Below are 21,199 nucleotides of genomic sequence, written 5' to 3'. Positions count from 1 at the left end.
TCCCGGTTCTGTTGATATGAAAAAGTGTGTACATTTAGCAATATAGCAGATGAATTATGTATTCTGATGTATATTATTATGGCATGATGAACTATATGCCTTTCTCCACTGACGTTCTATGATGTTCAAAGCATTTCTAAGGATGCTGATTTTTAGAAGGCAGAACTGGAACATGTTTGGTGTAACATTAGCAACACATTGTTAGCTGTTTGATAACGTAGTCAAGCAAAAGGCTATTCATATTAATTAATGTTATGTGTCTGACATTGTAAAGAGCGATACCTTTGTGCAGCGTTTACTTCAGTAACTTGAGTAAAAGTTGACCCTGTGGGTCTCTGAGCTCATGTGAGTGAGTGGAGGCGGGGCTAATTTGCATATTCATGGTTCCGCAATACTAAATGAAGCAAGGGTGTAGTTACATTCAAGCTATTTTAAGGCATTCATTTTTTTCAGAGGAAAAAACGTTTAAATGTCATTTTGGTGATCAAAGATGAGTTTTAAGGGATCAAATTATTGACTACAGGGGGACTTTAAGAAAACCAAAGATTAGAGACAAACAATACACTGATTTGGAACGAGGAGCTTGTTTTACAGGACCATTGATCTGCTAATGATCTCTCTAGTAACCTATTCAAAAACAACATTACAGTCCAAAACTGATGATTGATGCCAAAATTGCAATGACTCACCATCTTTCCCAAACTCATACACGATAAGCAATCACAGTTCCACAGATGTAGGGTGTGAAAAGGTTTCTTTAGAAATTTAAGTGGAACATTTGGTTCCAAGTTCCAAGAAAGTTGGGTTTGATGCAGATTATTGCCATCTCTTTTTCTGAACATAGCCTACTTTACTGACATCTGTTTGAGGTCAGGATTGTCTGCTCTACCTTTCCAGGAGCGATCACTCAAGAATCCAGATCCTACAACTGCCAGATTCACATCTCTTCTCCAACCCAGATCTGGAAAAACAGCTCCATACCTGAGACTGGCCTCAAACGCATCCAGCACATAACAACAACTTCCCTCACCTCCTTTTTACACAATCACACTTCCATTGTCTGCGAGAGGAAAGCCATTTCTCATAATGTCCCCTGAGACTCTAGTGTGATCTTAAAAACAGCTTATGAGAGAATTTCCCACAACAGATTAGACCAACTAAACTTTCCCTTCAGCAAATGGACTGTGCAGAATCACTAAATATTGTAATGATCAAAATTAAGGAAGAATAGATGTGAAAATCCTAAATTACAAACAAACACATTTTTACAAACATTTGAACACCAGAATACATAGAGAAGATATTTGTATTATTTACACTACTATTCAAAGGTTTGCCTCTCCAAGGTTGCATTTAATCAAAAATACAGTAAAATACATAATATTGTGAAATATTTCTAACTGTTTTCTATTTTAATTAGTGCTGTCAAATCGATTAATCTCGATTAAATGTCTGTGTTTACTGTGTATAATTATGTATATATAAATACACATTCATTCATGTATATATTTAAGAAATATTTGCATGTATATATGTGTGATATATATATATATATATATATATATATATACACATTTTATTTTATATTATATATATAAATATATAAAAAAAGATTTCTTAAATACATGCATGTGTGTGCATTCGCAAATCATTTTGACAGCACTCATTTTTAATATATTTTAAAATGTAATTTATTTCTTTTGACAGCAACCTGAATTTTCAGCAGCCAATTATGCCAGTCGTCAGTATCACATGATCTTTCAGAAACCATTCTAATATGCTGATTTGCTGCTCAAGAAATATTTATTATTATCAATGTTGAAAACATTTGTGCTGCTTCATATTTTAATAGAAACCATGATACATTCTTTGATAAATAGAAAGTTCAAAAGAACAGCATTTATTTGAAATAGCAATTATTGTAAATTACTTTAATGTCACATTTGACCAATTTAATTTCTGAATAAATTAAGTTATTCTAAAAAGACATTTACTGACCTCAAACTTTTGAACAGTAGTGATATTGTTATTTATAATGTTTCTAACATATTTTGCAGTTTAGATAACATTTATTGAAAGCAATTGTCAACATAATAAAACATTTAATCAGTGGTAGAAAACGCACCAAAATAAACAAATATGACATTAACCAAATGCTTTTTATATCATTTGAAGCTAAAAGAACAAGCATGGATGTATAAATAGTCCTAACCTGCAAAATGATTCCTCCATAAAATATCAGCGATAGTCATTGGTGGGCCAGCGGCAGGGTGATGTTTACCTTTGTCATGGTCGGTCATAATCATGTCCATTAAGGAATTCTCCAAAGTTTGCAAGCTGAATGGGTCAAAGGGTCGATTCCGTTCCTGAAAGACAGAAGGAAGGGGTCAAAGCTCAGAAGTTAAAGATGAGCCACTAAACCACCATTTCATAGGCTTTCAAATTAGCATCAAGTTCAGAGGTAAGGGCCAAGTTCAGATAAAGCACTGTTTACACCCGGTTTGAAGATGCATTTTGGTCGATCGGATCCCAAGTAAACGAAGGAGACGCATACCCGTTTACACCTGGTATTTTAACCCGTCTCTTTTGTCCACTTTCAACCACTTCTGTCCTGATTTCTTTGAGGGGAGGGTCTATGGGTGGGTAAATGCATGTCTGGCTAACGTGCTTCCCATATTGTTTATGGGTTAGGTCAGTAGGCAGAGAGTAGGAGGTCTTTTGTGGCTGTTCGAATGTACACTATATTGCCAAAAATCTTGGGACGCCTGCCTTTACATGCACATGAACTTTAATGACATCCAATTCTTAATCCGTAGGGTTTAATATGGAGTTGGCCCACCCTTTGCAGCTTCAACTCTTCTGGTTAAGTCTTTCCACAAGGTTTAGGAGTGTGTTTATAGGAATTTTTGACCATTCTTCTAGAAGCGCATTTGTGAGGTCAGGCACTGATGCACCAAACTTGCTCATCCGTGTCTTTATGCACCTTGTTTTGTGCACTGGTGTGCAGTCATGTTGGAACAGGAAGGGGCCATCCCCAAACTGTTCCCACAAAGTTGGGAGCATGAAATTGTCCAAAATACACCACCGCATCTGACGCTTTGCATTGCACTTGGTGATGCAAGGCTTGGATGCTGCTGCTCAACCATGGAAACCAATTCCATTAAGCTCTCTATGCACTGTTGTTGATCTAATCTGAAGGCTACATGAAGTTTGGAGGTCTGTAACTATTGACTCTGCAGAAAGTTGGCGACTTCTGTGCAACTCAGCTTGTGCTGACCCCGCTCTGTGATTTTACAGAGTTGCTGTTGTTCCCAATTGCTTCCACTTTGTTATAATACCACTAACAGTTGACGTAGAATATTTAGTAGAGTGGAAATTTCACGAATGGACTTATTGCACAGGTGGCAACTAGGCCTGTCGCGATTGGTCGATACAATCAACTGCGTCGACGCTGTTAATTAGTCGACGTCAATATTTTTAGCCGACTGGGTAAGTTGGGTATGATATGGAATTGTATTAGTACCGGTACTTTAAAAATGACAGCACTCTAATAAGAGCAGTATTTCTTCATTTGCATCGATGTATGACAACAGGAGTGAGGACGTGTTTGTGAGCTCTGCTTCCACCGTTCCCTAATGGAAGCAGAACAGTCAAATATATACGCGCAGCTCAGGAAAAAGAAAGCAACAGAAACGTGCGGCGTGGCCGGGATGTGCTCGCGCGCGCTGCCGGACTCTGACTTGAAGCGCGAGCAGCCACGCACACGTCTTTCACTCAGACAGATCGCAACGCCAGTTTCGCGGATTATTGGGTTTGATTGGTAAAAAAATATGTTAAAAAAAAACACGTCCAGGGCAAGTATTCAGGTAAACGCAGTCGGATACATCTTTAGTGAACGTATACAGAGTTGAATGAGAAATCGGGTGTTACAATGAATTTGGTTCGTGCAGCTCTTAAAGGGCCGGACCTAATATTCTGTGTGAAGCAGGGCAGGGCAGGATCATGCCGGCCAAGTAAGTTTTTAGGTTTTTTTTTAACCCTAAAACAATGAATAGTAAGTTCTGTCCTATTATTCCATTACTTTTACAGTTTTTTGCCATGGCATCGATTCAGTATAGGTATTGAGGCCTGGTCTCGTATCGAAGTCATAATTTTGGTATTGTGATAACACTATTCTATATAAAAAGTATTTGCTGATATTCTCTTTTTTTGAAACTACTGAAGGCTAACGTTGCAAGGTAAATTAAATGTTTTTAAGTAAAATTGTTGAAAGTGATTGCAATAAATTAGTCGATAGATTCATCGATTAATCGAAAAATTAGTCGATAGATTAATCAATATAAAAATAGTCGTTAGTGGCAACCTATCACTGTACCACGCTTGAATTCACGGAGCTCCTGAGAGCGACCCATTCTTTCACAAATGTTTGTAGAAGCGTTTGCATGCCTAGCCTAGGTGCTTGATATTATACACCTGTGGCCATGGAAGTGATTGGAACGTCTGAATTCAATGATTTGGAGGGGTGTCCCAATACTCATGGCAATATACATGAGCGTTTACACGACGAAAGCAATCCAGTCAAATCGATTACCTTTGGAATTGAGCTCAAAATGTTTTAGACCCCATTTGCACCTGTATTTATCATCCACTTGTGGATGATAAAGATGGTTAATCTGCAATATCATCTCAACCTAAAATATTTCTCCGGTCCCCTGACAGCCAAACACAAATCAGGTGAGATTGCCAGTCCACTGTGTATGCAATTAAACAAGTTAAAGAGAATGAGCAAGAGAATAAAGGAAAAGTGAAAGAGCGTGAGAGCCAGTGAAAGTGTGCGGATGAATACGGCAGTGGGCAGAGGCCGACCGAGGGAAGCACATTGTTTGCACGTCGAGCCTATTGTCACGCAACTGGCTGAGCATTCAAAAAGCGATATTTCCCCTCTCAGGTTCCAGATAAAAATCTGCCCACTTTGTGAAAAGCATGAGCAATCAAAACGCTGAGCTCCTCACTTCAGTCACTATCAGACACGAGCCACACATATTTCAGCATTAAACAACTACACACACACACATGCCACATCTTGCATTGTGGCAGCCTGCTTGCATACCTTATATATTGAACTAGAAACTATACATATCTTCCTTCCTAGAACCGTGGTCTGTCAAATATTTTACATTTGTTTTATTTTTTTACTTTGCTTTGAAAAGAATCAATTTACTTTGCAACAACTCCAATGGAGGCATCAAACTTCCTTGATTTGTTTTTAATGATGGTATTGTATGAATTGAAGGAATTCATGCAAGGATGTACAATTTCAGGAAACTGACAGCATTGTGGGCAAAAGTGCACGAAATCAGAGTATCAGGCTCACTCTTCATGGGAAAAACACTAGAGTTTGGCTAATATGTGGTTTCAATGTTGAGTGGAATATATATATGCGTGTTCTAGGCTAATACAATATGCATTCAAAACTAAAATATCTGAAAACAGAAATGATCCATTCACATGCTCAAAGTAGAATTTATTCAGTTTACCTAGTTTTTACTTAAGTTCATTAACATTAAGGAGGTGCAATTTAGACAAACAGACTGTGTGCATGACTCATCAAAAAAAAAGAAATCATGAGCATAATTAATTCCTGACAATTATGGAGAAAAACACTGTATCAAACAGCAGAATCAGATGAAAGAATTAAGCTTTGTTCAAACTGAAATATCAATGCCCTCTATCTGAGAATATGCTACAATGTTGCCTTCATGACAGCAGAGCAGGCCCCGCCCCCTCACTCAACAAGCACCAATCAGATTCGAGTGGTGTTGCCTTTAAACCCCCCCAAATGAGCTGCAGGAGAACCTCTGATGGGAATTTGAACCCTTCCACCTTACAATGACATTTATAGAAACAGCTGGAAAACAATTCAAAACAACTCTTCCTTACAGTCAGAGAAATACATTAGAGATATCAGACTTATTGGTATTTCTGTGAATTATAAGTATATAAAGAATCTACATAAATACATATACATAAAAAGTAGGTTATTTACTTAGTCATGCCCTTCAATAAATAAAGAGAAACAATAAAAATGACATTCATGTAAATACAAAACTTTGCAGTGTTGTATTGTATAATAAACTGTTTTATGATTACAATGATGTCATTTTATAAATGTTTATTAATTATGATAAATCTACACCTATACTTTTTCATGACTATTGACAATATATATAGCCTATAGAGTATGTCTACAACTTTTTTATTAATATTTTGAGGCATTATATCTATAATTTATCATGATGATACATGTTTTCTAACTATTATGATACATTATGTATAAATTATGATTTATGTCGAAAAAAATGTAAATAAAAAACGTTGCAGTGTTGTATTGTCTATACATTGTTTGTTTTATGATTATAATGATGTACTTTTATAAAGCTATGTGATAAATCTACACCTATAGGCATTGTTTTATGACCATTGATAAATAGCCTATACAGTATGTCTACAAATTGTTTTATTAATATGCATCTTTATTTATTTATCATGATGATAGAGGTTTCCTAACTATTATGATGCATTAAATCGATATTTAATGAGTAATCTCACCTGGAATGGCAGCATATTGTTGCTGTTGTCGGTTCTGAAGGGTTCCGGAGGTTCTGAGATCATCCAGGGTTTCTGCATGGCTCCGGGTCTCTGGTATTTCGGAGGCGCGATGACATTGCTCGGGAAGGGCTTCTTCGTCGGGGAGATGGGGTTGAGCGGAGACGGGACGCCCAGCCCGAGCCCGAGCGCTCTCCGCGGGTCTCTGCCGCTCCAGGGGTTCGCCGCGGAGCTCCACGCCGCGTTCTGATGGTTATTCCAGGCGGACGAAGAAGCGGACGACGCGGTCACTTTATTGATGAGGGTCTGGTGGCTGTAGGGGTTCCTCTGATTCACACTCATCGGTGATCTTCTCATCTGCGGAGAAAAACTACCTCCAAACACCGGGTTGACGTGATGGGGAAAGTTCTGAAAAAGCATCGTGCCGTTTACCGACGGAATCCCTTGGAAATAGCCCTCGTCCACGGTGTTTGTGGACCAAGTGCTGCCGAACGACGGTGACAGAGAGGACTCCTGAGGGAAACCCAAACCCGGTAATACCGGAGACTCCATGGCGACCCGCTCGGAGTGACCGACGTGGTTCTGCTCGTCCAGGATCGGAGGCTCGGAGGGGGTCGGGGTGGATGGAGCCTCTGTATTTGACGGGTCTTGATGCTGGTAAGGCTGAGCTTTGCTTTTGTCCATCAGTAAATCATCCTGCATGTTTTGAGCTGAAACACAGATGATCAGTTATTATTGATCACACCGATCGGGCTGGGATTATTATTATTAATGAGCCCCTGATCAGCCATGTATCAGCAGCGGCAGCACGGGATCGGTCTGTACTCCGGTTTTATCCCCCCTTACTCGTGTGTCCCAACACGAATAAAGGAGAACAGCTCGGAGGTCACCGATATTCACCAATTTTCGCCACGTCTCGTTTTTCTCTCACCGGAACTCCAGACAGAAATGAGAAACTGATTCTTGTTCCTGTTTTTTTATACAAGCCCCGCCCCTCAATTTGCATACGTCAATAAATACAGCAGCGTCCTTCAGCAAGGTTAAAAGAGACACTTTACACTGTTCCAATCACATAAATACAAGAGGAAAATAGGTTTGCAGCTCACTTTTAAGGGTGTAGCTATAGTCATTTGTGCGTATACTGCCATAAGACTCCAAAAAACATCCAACATGGGCACTTTTGCTACTTAAAATAGGCTACAAACGTGCAAGAGTTCCTCAGCCATTTAACATTTTAAAGCACTACTGGTGGCTACACACAATACATGCCAAGTGCTGATACTTGATGTGAATCCCTATGCAATATAATGCAAGTGCTTTAGTAGTGCATATTGTGTCAATTTGTTGTGTACATAAAGGGACAGTTCACCCCAAAAATGAAAATGATGTAATTTATGCACCCTCAAGTTATTCCAAACATATATGGGTTTCTTTCTTCTGCACAAAATAATATATTTTTAAGAATATGGGTAACCAAACAGTTGATGGACCCTCCATAGTAGCTATGAAAAGATACTATGGAAGTTAATGGGGACCAGAACATTCTTCAAAATATCTTCTTTTGTGTTCATCAGAAGAAAGAAATTCAGGTTTGGAACAACTTGAAGGTGAGTTTTTTGGTTGAACTGTCCCTGTAACCATCCCAGAATGTTTATTCTGTTAGTCTATTGTAATGTATAAGTGCGAATTATTGTGTATGTTGTTTGTAACGCAGACTAATCTATGTTTGTGTATTTACAATCAATAAAATATAGGACTACGTATCTATCTACCTAATGCAAGGGGAAAAACACGAAGCATATAGTTCTAAGCATAAGTTCGCAAAGTGTATGTTCAGACATTTAGGCTTGGATGGTGTACAACATTACATGGCACAGCTCAGCAACTAGGTTATATTTGCTGCAGGATCTTGGGTTACACCCAGCAATGCTGCACAAAACATACGCAACAGAAATCCCAATAACAGCTCTGGATGTTTTCCCTGTCTGTATTAAACTTGTGACATATCAGAAACATATCTCTATTTTGCACCCTTCAAATAGGCTTTTGTGTCTCGTTACCTATTTTGTGAAGGGTTAGCCTACCATTTCTATATATGCTCTATAATAAGCAAAACACATCGAGCTAAAAGGGATTTTATTCAACCGTATGGAAAAGTACATCAATTTCAACATACCTCTTGAGGGTTTCTACGATGCCAAATATATTCCCATGAAAAACAGGCCGAGAATGCGACAGATTGAGCGAGCCTGATGGATTTATGAACTCAACCTTTGATCAAATTTGAACCAGAATAGACGATCGTAACGAGAAGAAGAGCGTTTCTGCCAAATATTCCGTCCGTTAATCCTCGTTTCGCTGCATTAGAGCTGCATATTCAAGGTCATAATAGAAATCACCACATCAGAGCTCGCGCTGAGCAGCTAAATGACAGTAAATAAGACAGTCACAGCACATGCATGTATATTATAATGCATTTGTCAAATGCACCGGGTCATTGGAATCAAATCCAGCACTTTAATCCGCGCACACAACTCATAGTAGCTATTATTAAACAGATAGCATGCATCTGACGGATTTATTTTTTCTTTTCTTTTGCTTGCCTATTTCTTGCCGTGCATGAATCAGACTTTACCTTATCGTTCACCTTTTGGGATTCTGTAAATAAGACTATTTCTGTTTGTCTCGCCTGGGTTTTGATATGACAGATGAAGCTGCCCTTCTGCAGTCGCCTCAACAGCTGATTGACTGCGGCGCATGGCTAATGCACTGCGGGATTATGGGAATTGTAGTTTTTCGGTCACTACAGCCTTCGAACTCACTATATGACGTTGCAAAGCTTACATTACAACATGCAAATAACAGTATTTATCAGCCCTTTAGGCTATAGTCCAAATACATTATGGATCCAGAGTGCTTGGCTTTTATATCGGCTACTTAATATCAAAATATTGAAGACACAATTTCAAAAAATATATATTTTATAAAGTAAATTCATGAAGAAGCACCCTTTTGCTTTCTATCTGACATAATATAGTGTTACTAAGCAACCCAAACAATCTGATATGGGAGAAGTGCATTGTGTTTTGCGTCATAGCTGTTCCTATATTGTGGATTTTAGCATGGCTGGAATGCTGTATTGAACAAAAAGAAGACCTATAACCCAATATTAAGCCAGATTTTGTGACACTGAATATGTTTACATGCTAAACAAAATCAAAAATTACCTTAAGGAATGAAAGAACACAGTTTAACGCATTCACATAGCATTTCACATTGTCATGTTTGAGGCATAATCGGTGTAAGATTTTAGCCTATCATATAAAATATAGAGATAATTTCAAAATAAACACAATAAAAGCATTCAAATCTGTGGCTCCATATTCACCCTTGTCATCATGGAAATGCATTTATGAAATAGCCTACATATTAACTAAAAGTACTGCTCTGATAAGCAAGTTAATATGAAATACAGAAAATGCTTGTCAATTCAAGTCTCATTAGTAATCATGAACTCAAAAAAAGATGAAAGAAAGGATCAAAACACCTCAGCAATAAACACTTAATAATTTCATAACCATGCTATATGAAAATAATCAAGCTCTCACAAATCACATTATTATTTTTGGATGCTCTGCCATGTTAAATAAAATATGCCATCTAATCATATATAAATTGTATTGAAATATGCTGACTCTCCTTACCACAGTACGAGGTATTCTGAAGCCAAATATGTATCTTCATGTTGCTCCAGCAGGCGTAGTCCCTCTTGCTCTAGGCTGCCTGCCTCTGCGAGAACATAATTTTTTATATTTTTGGCGACATGTCAGGAAGACTACACGTCCCATGGTGCATCTGTTGCCTCGCGAGAAGTGAAGTTAACGCTCGCGCACGCGGGGTGTTGCGTCCGCTCGCGTTTTCTCACGCGCAGTCAATGGAGTCACTGCGTGTTTCTGGAAATACAGACATTTATGAATATTAATTAACAGATGAGGTTGTAATAACTAATTTAAATGGTTTATGATCGGATTCCAGCTGTTGCTTGATGTCAGTGAGGTGTGCATATGCGTGTTTAGCACGGCGCTAAGATTCACCGCGGCCTGAAGATTAAATCTTAGTTATTAAATTATTAAACTATTGTCATAGTTTAGTTTTCGGTCAGTAATCGAGTGTGTGGACTCATGTAAATATGGCAGAAGATGAAGCGGTTGTGATGCAGCAGATTGTGGACAGGTGAGTGATTATTAGAATGTAAACAAACGGCTAATGTCAGCTACACAGCAGCCTGTCAGTACAGATTCATTTATAGGTGTTTATATAGTTATAAATATTCTTAATCACATATTAATATCCCCAAGGAACAATTAGAGTAGCTAATGATTGATTGCTTACTGGTTTAGAGCGTTTATGCTCTTAAATAGAGATGCTAATAAGTGTTGTCTACATGATGTGACGTCTTTGGCAAGGGGGCGTGACCTTGAATGGGCCTTTTCATTTTGTTTTGATTGAGTTTTACTCTGTTTATTTACCCTACTTGTAGATCCTCACGTGTTTAACCACCCCTGCTCTAAAGATAAATCTATTTATTATTACAACCGATAACATACTGATTATTAAGTGTCTGAAAATCAATATTCAGAACTGATTTGACAATTTTGACACAATAATATTAATCGTTATATATATATATATTTTTTTTTATTAACCGTAGTTATTAAAATGGTTTTTATTATTGACAAATTAATATTTGACATAATTTACAACAGTAATATTGATAATAACGTAATCATTTTCTGTGGTTTTAGGCTGTGTAGATATTGAGTTTAAAATGCATTCAAAATGTTTTTTTTTAATTGCTGTTATATACGAGTCATATATACGAGTCATTTATGCGAGCAGTACATTAAATAAGTTACTAATAAAATTGTAAATAAATTATATTATGTTATTACAATAAGTAAATTGTAATATTATAACTGTAAAGTGCTTATTATTTCTCACAAAGTGTTGTTTGAGCTGTAAAGTTGACTAAATTATCTTTTTAGCAGTGGGATTACCTCTGGTTATGCATTGATGTGAATCTTGGCTGAGCATTTTTTTATCTTTTTTTATCATCTTTGCTCGCGTCATGTTACTGGGTTTACCAGTTTACAAAGTCATTACAGGAGTTGAAAAATAGTGTCACGTCAACAAATTTTGACTTCATAATATGCTCATTACAATACCATTTTTGTATGTTTTACGAACTGTGGCACAATTTGGGATTATTTCCTTTGTTAATCAACACTATGAGACAGCTTAACTTGTGTTGACTAGTGGTGTCAACAATAATCGATTCGGCAATGCATCGCAATGCGGGGCATGCACGATGCGGCTAAGTGCCATAATCAATTATGTCATCGTTTATTTTCTGGCCTTGAGTTGGACAATAAAGTTGTGAAGCTTCAATTACTTCCGGGGTCATAACAACAACAACAATCAAGATGGCTGAGGCGGAGGGAGATTACTGATTAATTAAAACACTTATGTTCACTGCTGGAAAAAGTTGGCTGTTATTATTGCTCTATTTAATTTCAAATGGTTCTAAAGCAGAGAAGAGAAACATTTCTCATTCAAAGCACTGAAAGCAGTGATTTATGTTTTCTTTTTCAGGTTTGAAAATGCCATATCCAATACCCTGTACCATTCAATTTTATTTTTGTTTAATGACATTTATGTCAAAGATACAGGAGAGTGATAATACACACATAGCAGCCAATAAAATCTGTTGTTCAATATCTGACTGCTTGTATTGCCTTGTGACTGATTAAAAATTTGCCTTGTTGTTTGCAGTAGAATTTTGATGCATCGCAATGCATCGTAGAATCGAATTGAATCGAATCGTTACCTGGTGAATCGTAATCGAATCGAATTGTGAGGGCAGTCCCAATGCACACCCCTAGTGTTGACCCCAGGATATTCCTTTAATAGTAAAACAGCTTAAGTCATAAGAGGCTTGATTGCCTGTTTGATCTGACTTGCACACCTGCTCAGGTCACCGGATGGTTTGGGAGAGGTTCACGGTACACTCTAAAAAAAAAAGGCTCGTAATCATAGGGGAACCTTTTTTAGTGCTATATAGCACCAATTTTGGTGCTTCAGTGGTTCTTCAGCGGTTCTTCAGAGGTGCTATATAGCACCTTAGTCAAAGAACCTCTGAAGAACAGCTGAAGAACCACTGAAGCACCAAAATTGGTGCTATATAGCACTAAAAAAGGTTCCCCTATGATTACGAGCCAAGAACCATTTTGGTGCCATATAGAACCTTTTTTTTTTTAGAGTGTATAAAGAAGCTCTGTCACATGACTTGTGTGATGTTGGTCTTGAGTATGAGCTTTTAATTTTAAAGGGCACATAACACACACAGTTTCTGCCCATCTCATGTTAATCTTGAGTACCTATAGAGTAGCCTAGTATTGCGTCCTTCATATCTCCGAAGTGTCTTTAGTTTGATCATATTTATAAATGATGCGCTGTACCGATTCTTTCCGAAAACAGCCAAGCTCGTGCGTGGGGGGTGTGCAGTGGACGGGGCTAAAGAAACACACACACACACAAAATACATCATGGCATTATCCCTGGATAACTTTTGATTCACTATATGTTTGTGTAGTTTACATTATATGCGCTTACGTGCCGTTTGCCAACCAAACACAGACATTTGATGCAGTTTCACTCACCACCTGCAGAACTGCATTGCTGCTCCGGAAAAACAAATTGCATCCACTGTTCCCATAGCGCTGGATTATTTGGGAAGCTGAACAAGGTTATCTTTCCCTCACAAACACACTTCTTTAGTGGCAATGTTGATTTTGTGGTCTAAAAACATAAATGTCAGCGCTGCCGACGGCTCCCATAACCCGAACAAAGCTCGTTGATGGGCGTGCTCTTGCTCTCGCTCTGGTTGATGGGCGCACGCACCGATCCGGGATAAGTTCCCATAAAAAGAATTCCACCCTTTATGACATCATACAGGGCCATACTAAAAAAAAAAAACTTTCCGAAATTTATTAGAATCCTGAGGGAGTGCATTTGGCACAGAAATACAGATTTTTTTAAAGAGCCCCTATTATGGATTTTTGAAAATCACTCACTAAGTGAATGAAAACATCCTGCAAAGTTTTAAATCTAAAAGTGCACAGTATATAAAGTTATTGTCTCTCAAAAGTAATAGGCGACTAACTCAGTCAGTTAAACAAATAGTTTTTCAAATGAATCGTTTAGTTTAGAGATGTTCCGATACCCTTTTTCCCTTCCAGATACTGATTCCGATACCTGGGCTCAGGGTATCGGCCGATACCGAGTACTGATCCGATACCTGGGTGTGTATCTGTATATACAGCTGTATATACTACTAGCCCTGTATGAATTGCTAGAATTATTTTATGGTGTGCTTCAGACCTATCCCTTAATAAAACATGAACAAATACTGCTCTAGCTGCTTCTATTGCCCCCATTTGTAAGTCGCTTTGGATAAAAGCGTCTGCTAAATGACTAAATGTAAATGTAAATGCAAATAAATACAGTGAGCTACTGTATTTATTACAGTATTTTTATTATCTGACATGCTTTTGACAGTAATATTATTTATTAATTAATATTATTTATTTTTCTTAAGCGAAAAAGAACTTCAAATGCAGCCACAAATCTAACACTGCAAACTGAAAAAGATATTTTAGTTTTACAATATAACTGTATAAAAAACAGTGCAACAAATAAGGCTAGGAATATAAAAAGTTATATATTAATCAGAAAATAATCTCTTTACAACCATCAAGGCATAATTATTATTAGTAGAGACAAATTATTATTACATAGAGACGTAGCTAAATCTTCTGTAGGCTACAACAGTAGCCTTATAAATTCTGTCAATTTCTTCACATTAAAACCAAACTTTTATTTTGACGGGTTACCGTGAAGACCTTTGAGTGTCTGTGTGTTCATTATATGACAGCTTTCTCAAATGAAACAGTAGTTCTCATGAAGTGACGATTTATGCGTTGGTATCCTCATATAGTGATCACAGACTTAAAATAAAAATGGACGTAGAGAAACTGGGGGAGGTTGCTGCTTGATAATGACACACGGCAGGGACTACAAAGACAGCGAGCGAGTGTCACGCGTGTGTGTGTGTGCGCGTGCGTGTGTGTGCGCGTGCGTGCGTGCGCGCCCGCCATCCACACAGATGAAATACTGCTAAACAGCGGACATACTGCGAACGTGTTTTCATTTCTTCTTCGCTGCTCTAAACAGTGGTTGCTTGTGGCAACACAGCACAACTTCCTGTGTTTGCAAGGCCTTCTGAGCAGCGAAGAAGAACCGTGCAGCAGTTGGGCAAAGCTAGCGGTCATAATTACTAGGTCTTGTTTAAGAAAATGGTATCGGATCGGTACATAGGTTCAAGTACTCGCCGATACCAATGGCAGAATTTGTTGTGGTATCGGTGATATTTCCGATACTAGTATCGGAATCAGAACAACTCTAGTTTCGTTGTGACGTCAAGATGAAACATTAGCATATTGCCCGGATACTGGATAACATCATGTCAAGAAGACGCTGTGCTCTACAATGTGTTCATTGTGTTTCATATTGTGTAGGTAATAGGTATCTGGCTAACTGGCAGTGGCTAACTCACGTTATTACTGTCTATACTGTAAATCAGCTGTGGGCTGCAGTATTACATAAAACTGTGTCTATTAATGCAGATTGTCTGTTGTTTTTACTACTGAGTAAAGATAAAGGATGGAGCATGATTTGTTTTGCAAACTTTAATGTTACATCAGTCATTCACAGTCATTGTGCTCGGCTAACATATGCGCTGTTATTGATACAGTGCCTGCATGTGCACCGCAATAAATTAAAAACACACACACACACGGACGAACACTTGTTAATGCTGATGGAGAGGAATTACAGTTGAAACATCTCATAATGTACCTCAAACTGAATAGCATTACTGAGAAACGTCCTGCTCAAGGTTCGGGTTGAATAACTAGTTCTTCAAATGTTTCATTGTCAATTCAGACTCGTGCTGGGATTGGTGTAAAACCGGCGTCATCGTTACTGTCTTCACAGTGTGTACTATTGCTGAGCTTTAGGAAGCCTCTGGATGGAGGAGTCCACTTATTGTAATTGGCTTTGTTTCCGAAATACGCGCTGTATGCGGTAGTACAATCACAATAGACTGGGCCGTCTGACCAATCAGAGCAGAGTAGGCTCGCGGAAAGGAGCAATTTAGAGAGACAGATTCATCGATCGAGTCGTTTGAGAATCATTGAACTGATGTGCAATGCTTATTATGAGGAAATTTTTGACAGTTTTTTGACCTTTGATGCATGTAAACCTGTTGTTGGAGACCTCCAAAACTATATTAGGAAACTTTCAAATACCATAATAGGGGCACTTTTTGGCTATGTTTAGCATGAGAATCCAACTCTTTAACAGTAATTAGTAACTCTTTAATAAGTCAGAATGCATGAAATAGCATTAGACCGCCCCCCTTTAATGAACCCAGCTAAAATGACAGTGTGCCCTGGAGTAGTTTATAATGACACTGTTGTTGTGGTCAGTTACAGATTGACCCTCATGGGTTATAAATAAACAGAACTATTGTATATTCCCTGTAATTGCAGATTTGATAAATATAGGAGCATTTTTTGGTAAATGACGTGGAGAAGTTCTCATTTCAGTAATTATGCATTGGGTCACTGCGTGGACTCGAGCTGTTCAGTGTCCTGACCTTGTCCATGTTTTTCCACTGAGACTGTCCTGTTTGCCGGAGGGCCAGAGCTTGCAAAATAAACCAGATAACTGCACTGGCCTGCTGAAGGGACACACTTGAGCAGATCTGTCCTTCCACTCCACAGCAAGATTGCTAGACACTTTTATATGTCAGTATGCAATGCATGCACTACCATTCAAAAGTTTAGCATTTGTAGTATTGTTTTTTAAGGAAATTGTTACTTTATTCAGCAAGTATGCATTAAATTATGGAGGCTTCCACCACGGAATAAAACAATAAAAAAGGTAATTGTGATCTCACAATTCTAACTTTTTTCCTCAGAATTGTGACATTTGCGATTTTCGAGTTACAAGTCTGAATTGCGAGATATAGACAAATTTCTTTCTTTTTTTATTCTGTGGCGATTACACACTTCCATATTAAAGCTACACTATGTAACTTTTCCGTCCACTAGAGGTCGCCTGTTCAAAACAAAGGCGTAGTTTGATGACGGCACGTTTGAGCGCAGAATCTCGGGACATGTGGTCTTCACCTCACAGCCGGTGGAAAACAGTCAGGATAGGACTCAGGCAGAAATCATGTTCATGGATGCGATTATTAACATTACTGTAGTCTGAAGTAGAGCAGGAGCGAGTGTTGTGGAGCTGAGCAAGGCCGCAGGAGCGATTGAAGAGCGGGACTGTTATTATGGCATAGTCGCTGGCGGGACTTTTATTATGACACGGTTGCCGGCGCTACTTCCTCTTTTCCAGTCATGAGTCTGAGGTAACCCAACTCTGTTTATCGTATTAGATATATCTGAGTGTGTTGAAAAGGAAGTTATGACGTTCGCTCGGCGGCTGCTATGACACTTGTTCACACTGCAGTGAGAGTAAAGTGTTTCACTGAATAAAACCGGAGACCGAGTGTGACGCAGATATGACGCAATCGACAGGCGACTCCCTCACACGCATAGCTCACACGTCCCGGCTCCTTGGTTAAAATAGCAATTTTCTCACGATTTACAAATAGTTTAAAACATTTGGGATATTCTAAGTACTCAACTGAACAAAATATATAACACTGGCCTAGTGGTTTCTGGATATTTTACTGCAAAAATCCTACATAGTTCACCTTTAAATTGATCACAAGTGAGACATTTCTAATTGAAATAAATGCTGTTCATTTGAACTTTTTTTATTCATTAAAGAAAACATGTGTCATGGTTTCCACAGAAACATTAAACAGCACAACTTTTTTCGACATTGATAGTAATAAGAAATGTTTCGTGAGCAGTAAATCAGCATATCAGAATGATATCAGAATGATTTCTGAAGGATCATGTGACACTGAAGACTGGAGTAAAGATGCTGACAATTCAGCTTTGCCATTACGGGAATAAATTACGTTTTAAAAATCAAATATAATTTTTTTTTTTCAAAAAAAGGAATTTCAGAATATTATTATTTTTACTTGTATTTTCAAATGATTGCAGCCTTGGTGAGCACTAATACAAAAACATAAAAATAATCCCAAACCTTTGAACGGTAGTGTATTAAAGCTTCACAATTCTGGTCAATTGAGAATCACAATTTTTTTTGTTTCAAATAGAGATCACGATTCTCCCTAGACTGGGTAAACCTAGCCTGATCTGCCGGCGATTTGATTTCGCCCTGCAACTCTGATTTTAAGATTTTAAGTCTGGAAACCTGTACATTAATTTCTACTGCTTCTGTTACACTTTAGCGGGAACCAATCACAGACTGGCTTATCCACCTGGCGCGCTATTGGCAGGTTTAACACGATGACGGATAGAAAGCGATGGGTCGTTGCCCGTTGATCACGCCTCTTGTGGTCTGATTGGTTGAAGGACTATCCAACTGCGTACAGAGTCATTTGAATGAGGGCTGTAACGATTTGACCAAAAATAAAAACCTTGATTAATTGAACATTTTACCTCGATTACGATTAATGAACGATTATTTATTTATTTATTTATATTTTTTTGTTTGTTTGTTTGTTTTTTTGCTTTCCATTTTTAGCCCTCACAAGGTTTTTGATTAAGTTCCTGATAAGGTTTTTACGGTAAATATTTTCTACTATTAAAGCACGGCTCGGCTTAAAAAAAGCTGAGCACTGAACGGATAAGTTTTCCGTATTGTTGTTTTTGAATAGTGCACAATTGCTTTAAATGTTCAAACTGGCAAGCCTTTAAACGCATTTACTTGACAAACTTTATGAGGACGAAAGTGAAAGTGATATGGCTTCGGGGCTTGCGCGCGCCATCTGTATGTCTGTGTGTGTGTGTGTGTGTGTGTGTGTGTGTGTGTGTGTGTGTGTGTGTGTGTGTGTGTGTGTGTGTGTGTGTGTGTGTGTGTGGCAGCGCGTAGGCTATAAGAACGGCAATTAACTTACCTGTATAAACTGTGTAAAACATGCAATTACTATAGTGATTCTGGACATCTATAAACAAAGATAACTGCATCTCTCTGTGTGCCTGCAAACTGCACTTGATGTGACTGACGGGGCGGAGTCACGTGACTAAAACCGAAATAACCGACATGGGGAAAAAGATTATTAATCGATTAATCGTACAGCCCTAATTTAAATTATGCTTGTTTATCACACCTCTTGTGCAGTAGAAAATACCGAGCAGACTCCCCAGAACAATGTTCAATCTTAAATCGAGCTTGGTCTGGGGATAGGCAGACAAGTTTCTCCCATGATTCTGAACAGACTAGAGACAAAATGCCATACTAGAGGTTCTGACAAAATGTTAATTGCTGCAGTCTATTTCAAATATTTCATACATTTGAAGAAATTATAACAAAAAGCAAAGAAATAATCATTAATAAATGACTCGCTCATAAATACTTAATATGTTTCATGAATCAGCGTTTTTGAACAAATCTTTTGAATGATTCAATGGCATACATTTTTATGTCAACTTGTCTCCACCTGGTATTAAGGGCCCTTTCACACCTACCTTGTTTGGTCCGGATTTTCTGACTTTTCAGTTTGTTCCGAAATCAAAATTACAGGTGTGAAACCTTCCCCAGACCAAACAGACAAAATTTGGTCAGACGAAAAGAGGTAGTCTCGGTCCGGATCAACTGAACAAAGGTTTAGTTTGTTTCTAGTGTGAAGCATTTTCTGTATGGTTCGGACTTTCAGACCATTTACAGGAAGTTCCGGTGGTTCTGGAGGTGCCAGGGCTCGGAGGATTGCTTGCAGTCTTCTCCTCCTTTCCTGCCGGTGACGATAAAATGTTCGCACAACGAGGACGTTCATCTTAAACCGTGAGCGTGTTTGAATCGAGATTGCGATCTTTTAACGATTAATCGTGCAGCTCTAGTAGTGTACATGCAGCTAGTGGCACACCACCTTAAGCAAAGTGAGTTTTGAATATGTCGTCGTCTCTTCTGTTTTGGAAATGTATATTGAGAGGAAACTACTGGACTTGTGTTAGTGGTTTATTGGCACATTAGGCTGTTTGTAGACATATCTGTGTCAGTTGGCATGGTGAAAGCTCTCATCTCTCTCAAATGGATCCTGCATCCTTCTCTAATGTCCGTCACTGAGGCAACAACCTTCACAGGTCTGTGTGGAAGCAGATAGCCGTACACCAGCATGCAGCTCTATCAGACTCGCACACACGGTCTTATCGAGGCTTGCCACCCGCAGCTGCTCTCTCTGCAATGCAGCTCCTCACCGGTTGAAAAGACGGGGTCATGCTTAAATCCTGTCTGACCTTTACGTGGCAGACACTCTATCACCTTCTTTTGTTCTCGTCGGTATTCAGAAAGCTGGCTCCATTTGTTTTGGCTGTTTTTAAAGCTCACTTTCTCTGCCTTATTGTTTTTCCCGGCACAGCTTTGATGTGTTTCCACATCATCATGGATAAAACGGGCTGTCTTTTCAAATGTGTGTCTGAGTCATGTTTTAAAGTGTCTGGAAGTAATCCAGCATCTTTTAGACCTTATTGGTGGTATGTCAATAAAATGCGGTGTTGCATGGTGCCTATGCTAATTGCTGATATTCTACTAGATTTTAACGTTTGCTTTTGCAAAACTGACACCACGATGCTAGGGCATTGCTGTAAGTGGTTGCCATGCCAGAGGTAGACAGTAACTAAGTACATTTACTTTAGGACTGTACTTAAGTACACTTTTTGAGTATCTGTACTTTCCTTGAGTAGTATTTTTTCTGGAAACTTATGACTTTAACTTATCTACATTTGAAAGACAAATATCGTACTTTTTACTCGACTACATTTCTGTCAAGGCCCTCGAAGTAGAAAGTCATAGCCGCTTTGAAAGTCAGTGAATGATTTGTTTTCTTCTTTAAAACGTGATTCGTTTTTTTTTTTTTGCTGACAGCCTATCAGTAATCACTCTTGTAGGATCACATGAAGTTCAATGAGTATTTTTTGAACACCAATCAATTGAAGGCAAAATAGAAGGCGGCATTTCCCAGACGTAGTGCGCGCAACCATGGTCATACTTAAAAGTTAAAATTCAGAAGAGCAGACGTGGATAAGTCTGAAAAAGTGCGACGACACGCAAGTGCACTCAGAAAGCTGCCTCTCAGACACCAGACCACAAGTACTGAATTTTAGTCTATTGAATCTACTAAACTAAAATCTTATTATAGTCAATTAAAACTAAAACAATGCAGATGCCTAAAATGTTATAGTCAATAGATTGACTAAAACTAAATAAAAATTTGCTGTCAAAATGAACACTGGTATGAAGTATGGTCGGTCAAATGATTTTTATAGATTTACCCGCCAAGTTGCCATAGCCTTTCGGATACAGCGCTAACACATAGGGT

The 21,199-nt window shown here is 38.4% G+C and overlaps 2 protein-coding genes across 7 annotated transcripts in view; one reads left to right on the top strand and one right to left on the bottom strand.

The window, feature by feature from the left end:
- The window catches only part of cpeb3 (cytoplasmic polyadenylation element binding protein 3), a 51,108-nt gene extending 41,750 nt beyond the window's left edge, over positions 1-9,358 (bottom strand). For 2 of the 5 annotated variants that reach the window (XM_079843310.1, XM_079843312.1), the window contains exons 1-3: positions 9,242-9,358; positions 6,610-7,316; positions 2,282-2,366 (exon numbers count right to left, since the gene is read on the bottom strand). In XM_079843310.1, coding sequence (XP_079699436.1) covers positions 2,282-2,366; positions 6,610-7,308 — 784 coding nt within the window. In that variant the 5' untranslated portion in view covers positions 7,309-7,316; positions 9,242-9,358. Of the gene's footprint in view, positions 1-2,212; positions 2,367-6,609; positions 7,317-8,782 lie in introns of all 5 variants that reach the window. The other 3 variants (XM_079843308.1, XM_079843309.1, XM_079843311.1) reach the window with 2 other exon arrangements.
- A 1,056-nt stretch (positions 9,359-10,414) lies between these two features.
- Positions 10,415-21,199, top strand: part of marchf5 (membrane-associated ring finger (C3HC4) 5) — a 43,615-nt gene continuing 32,830 nt past the window's right edge. For both annotated transcript variants that reach the window (XR_013818469.1, XM_079843305.1), the window contains exon 1: positions 10,415-10,839. Coding sequence is in view for 1 of the 2 variants with exons in the window: in XM_079843305.1 (XP_079699431.1) it covers positions 10,796-10,839 (44 nt within the window). In the remaining variant the exon portion in view is untranslated. The remainder of the gene's footprint in view (positions 10,840-21,199) is intronic.

This window comes from Gobio gobio (assembly GCF_949357685.1).
Source record: "Gobio gobio genome assembly, chromosome: 18".
Taxonomy (NCBI): domain Eukaryota; kingdom Metazoa; phylum Chordata; class Actinopteri; order Cypriniformes; family Gobionidae; genus Gobio; species Gobio gobio.
This window is presented reverse-complemented; position numbering and strand designations above follow the sequence as displayed.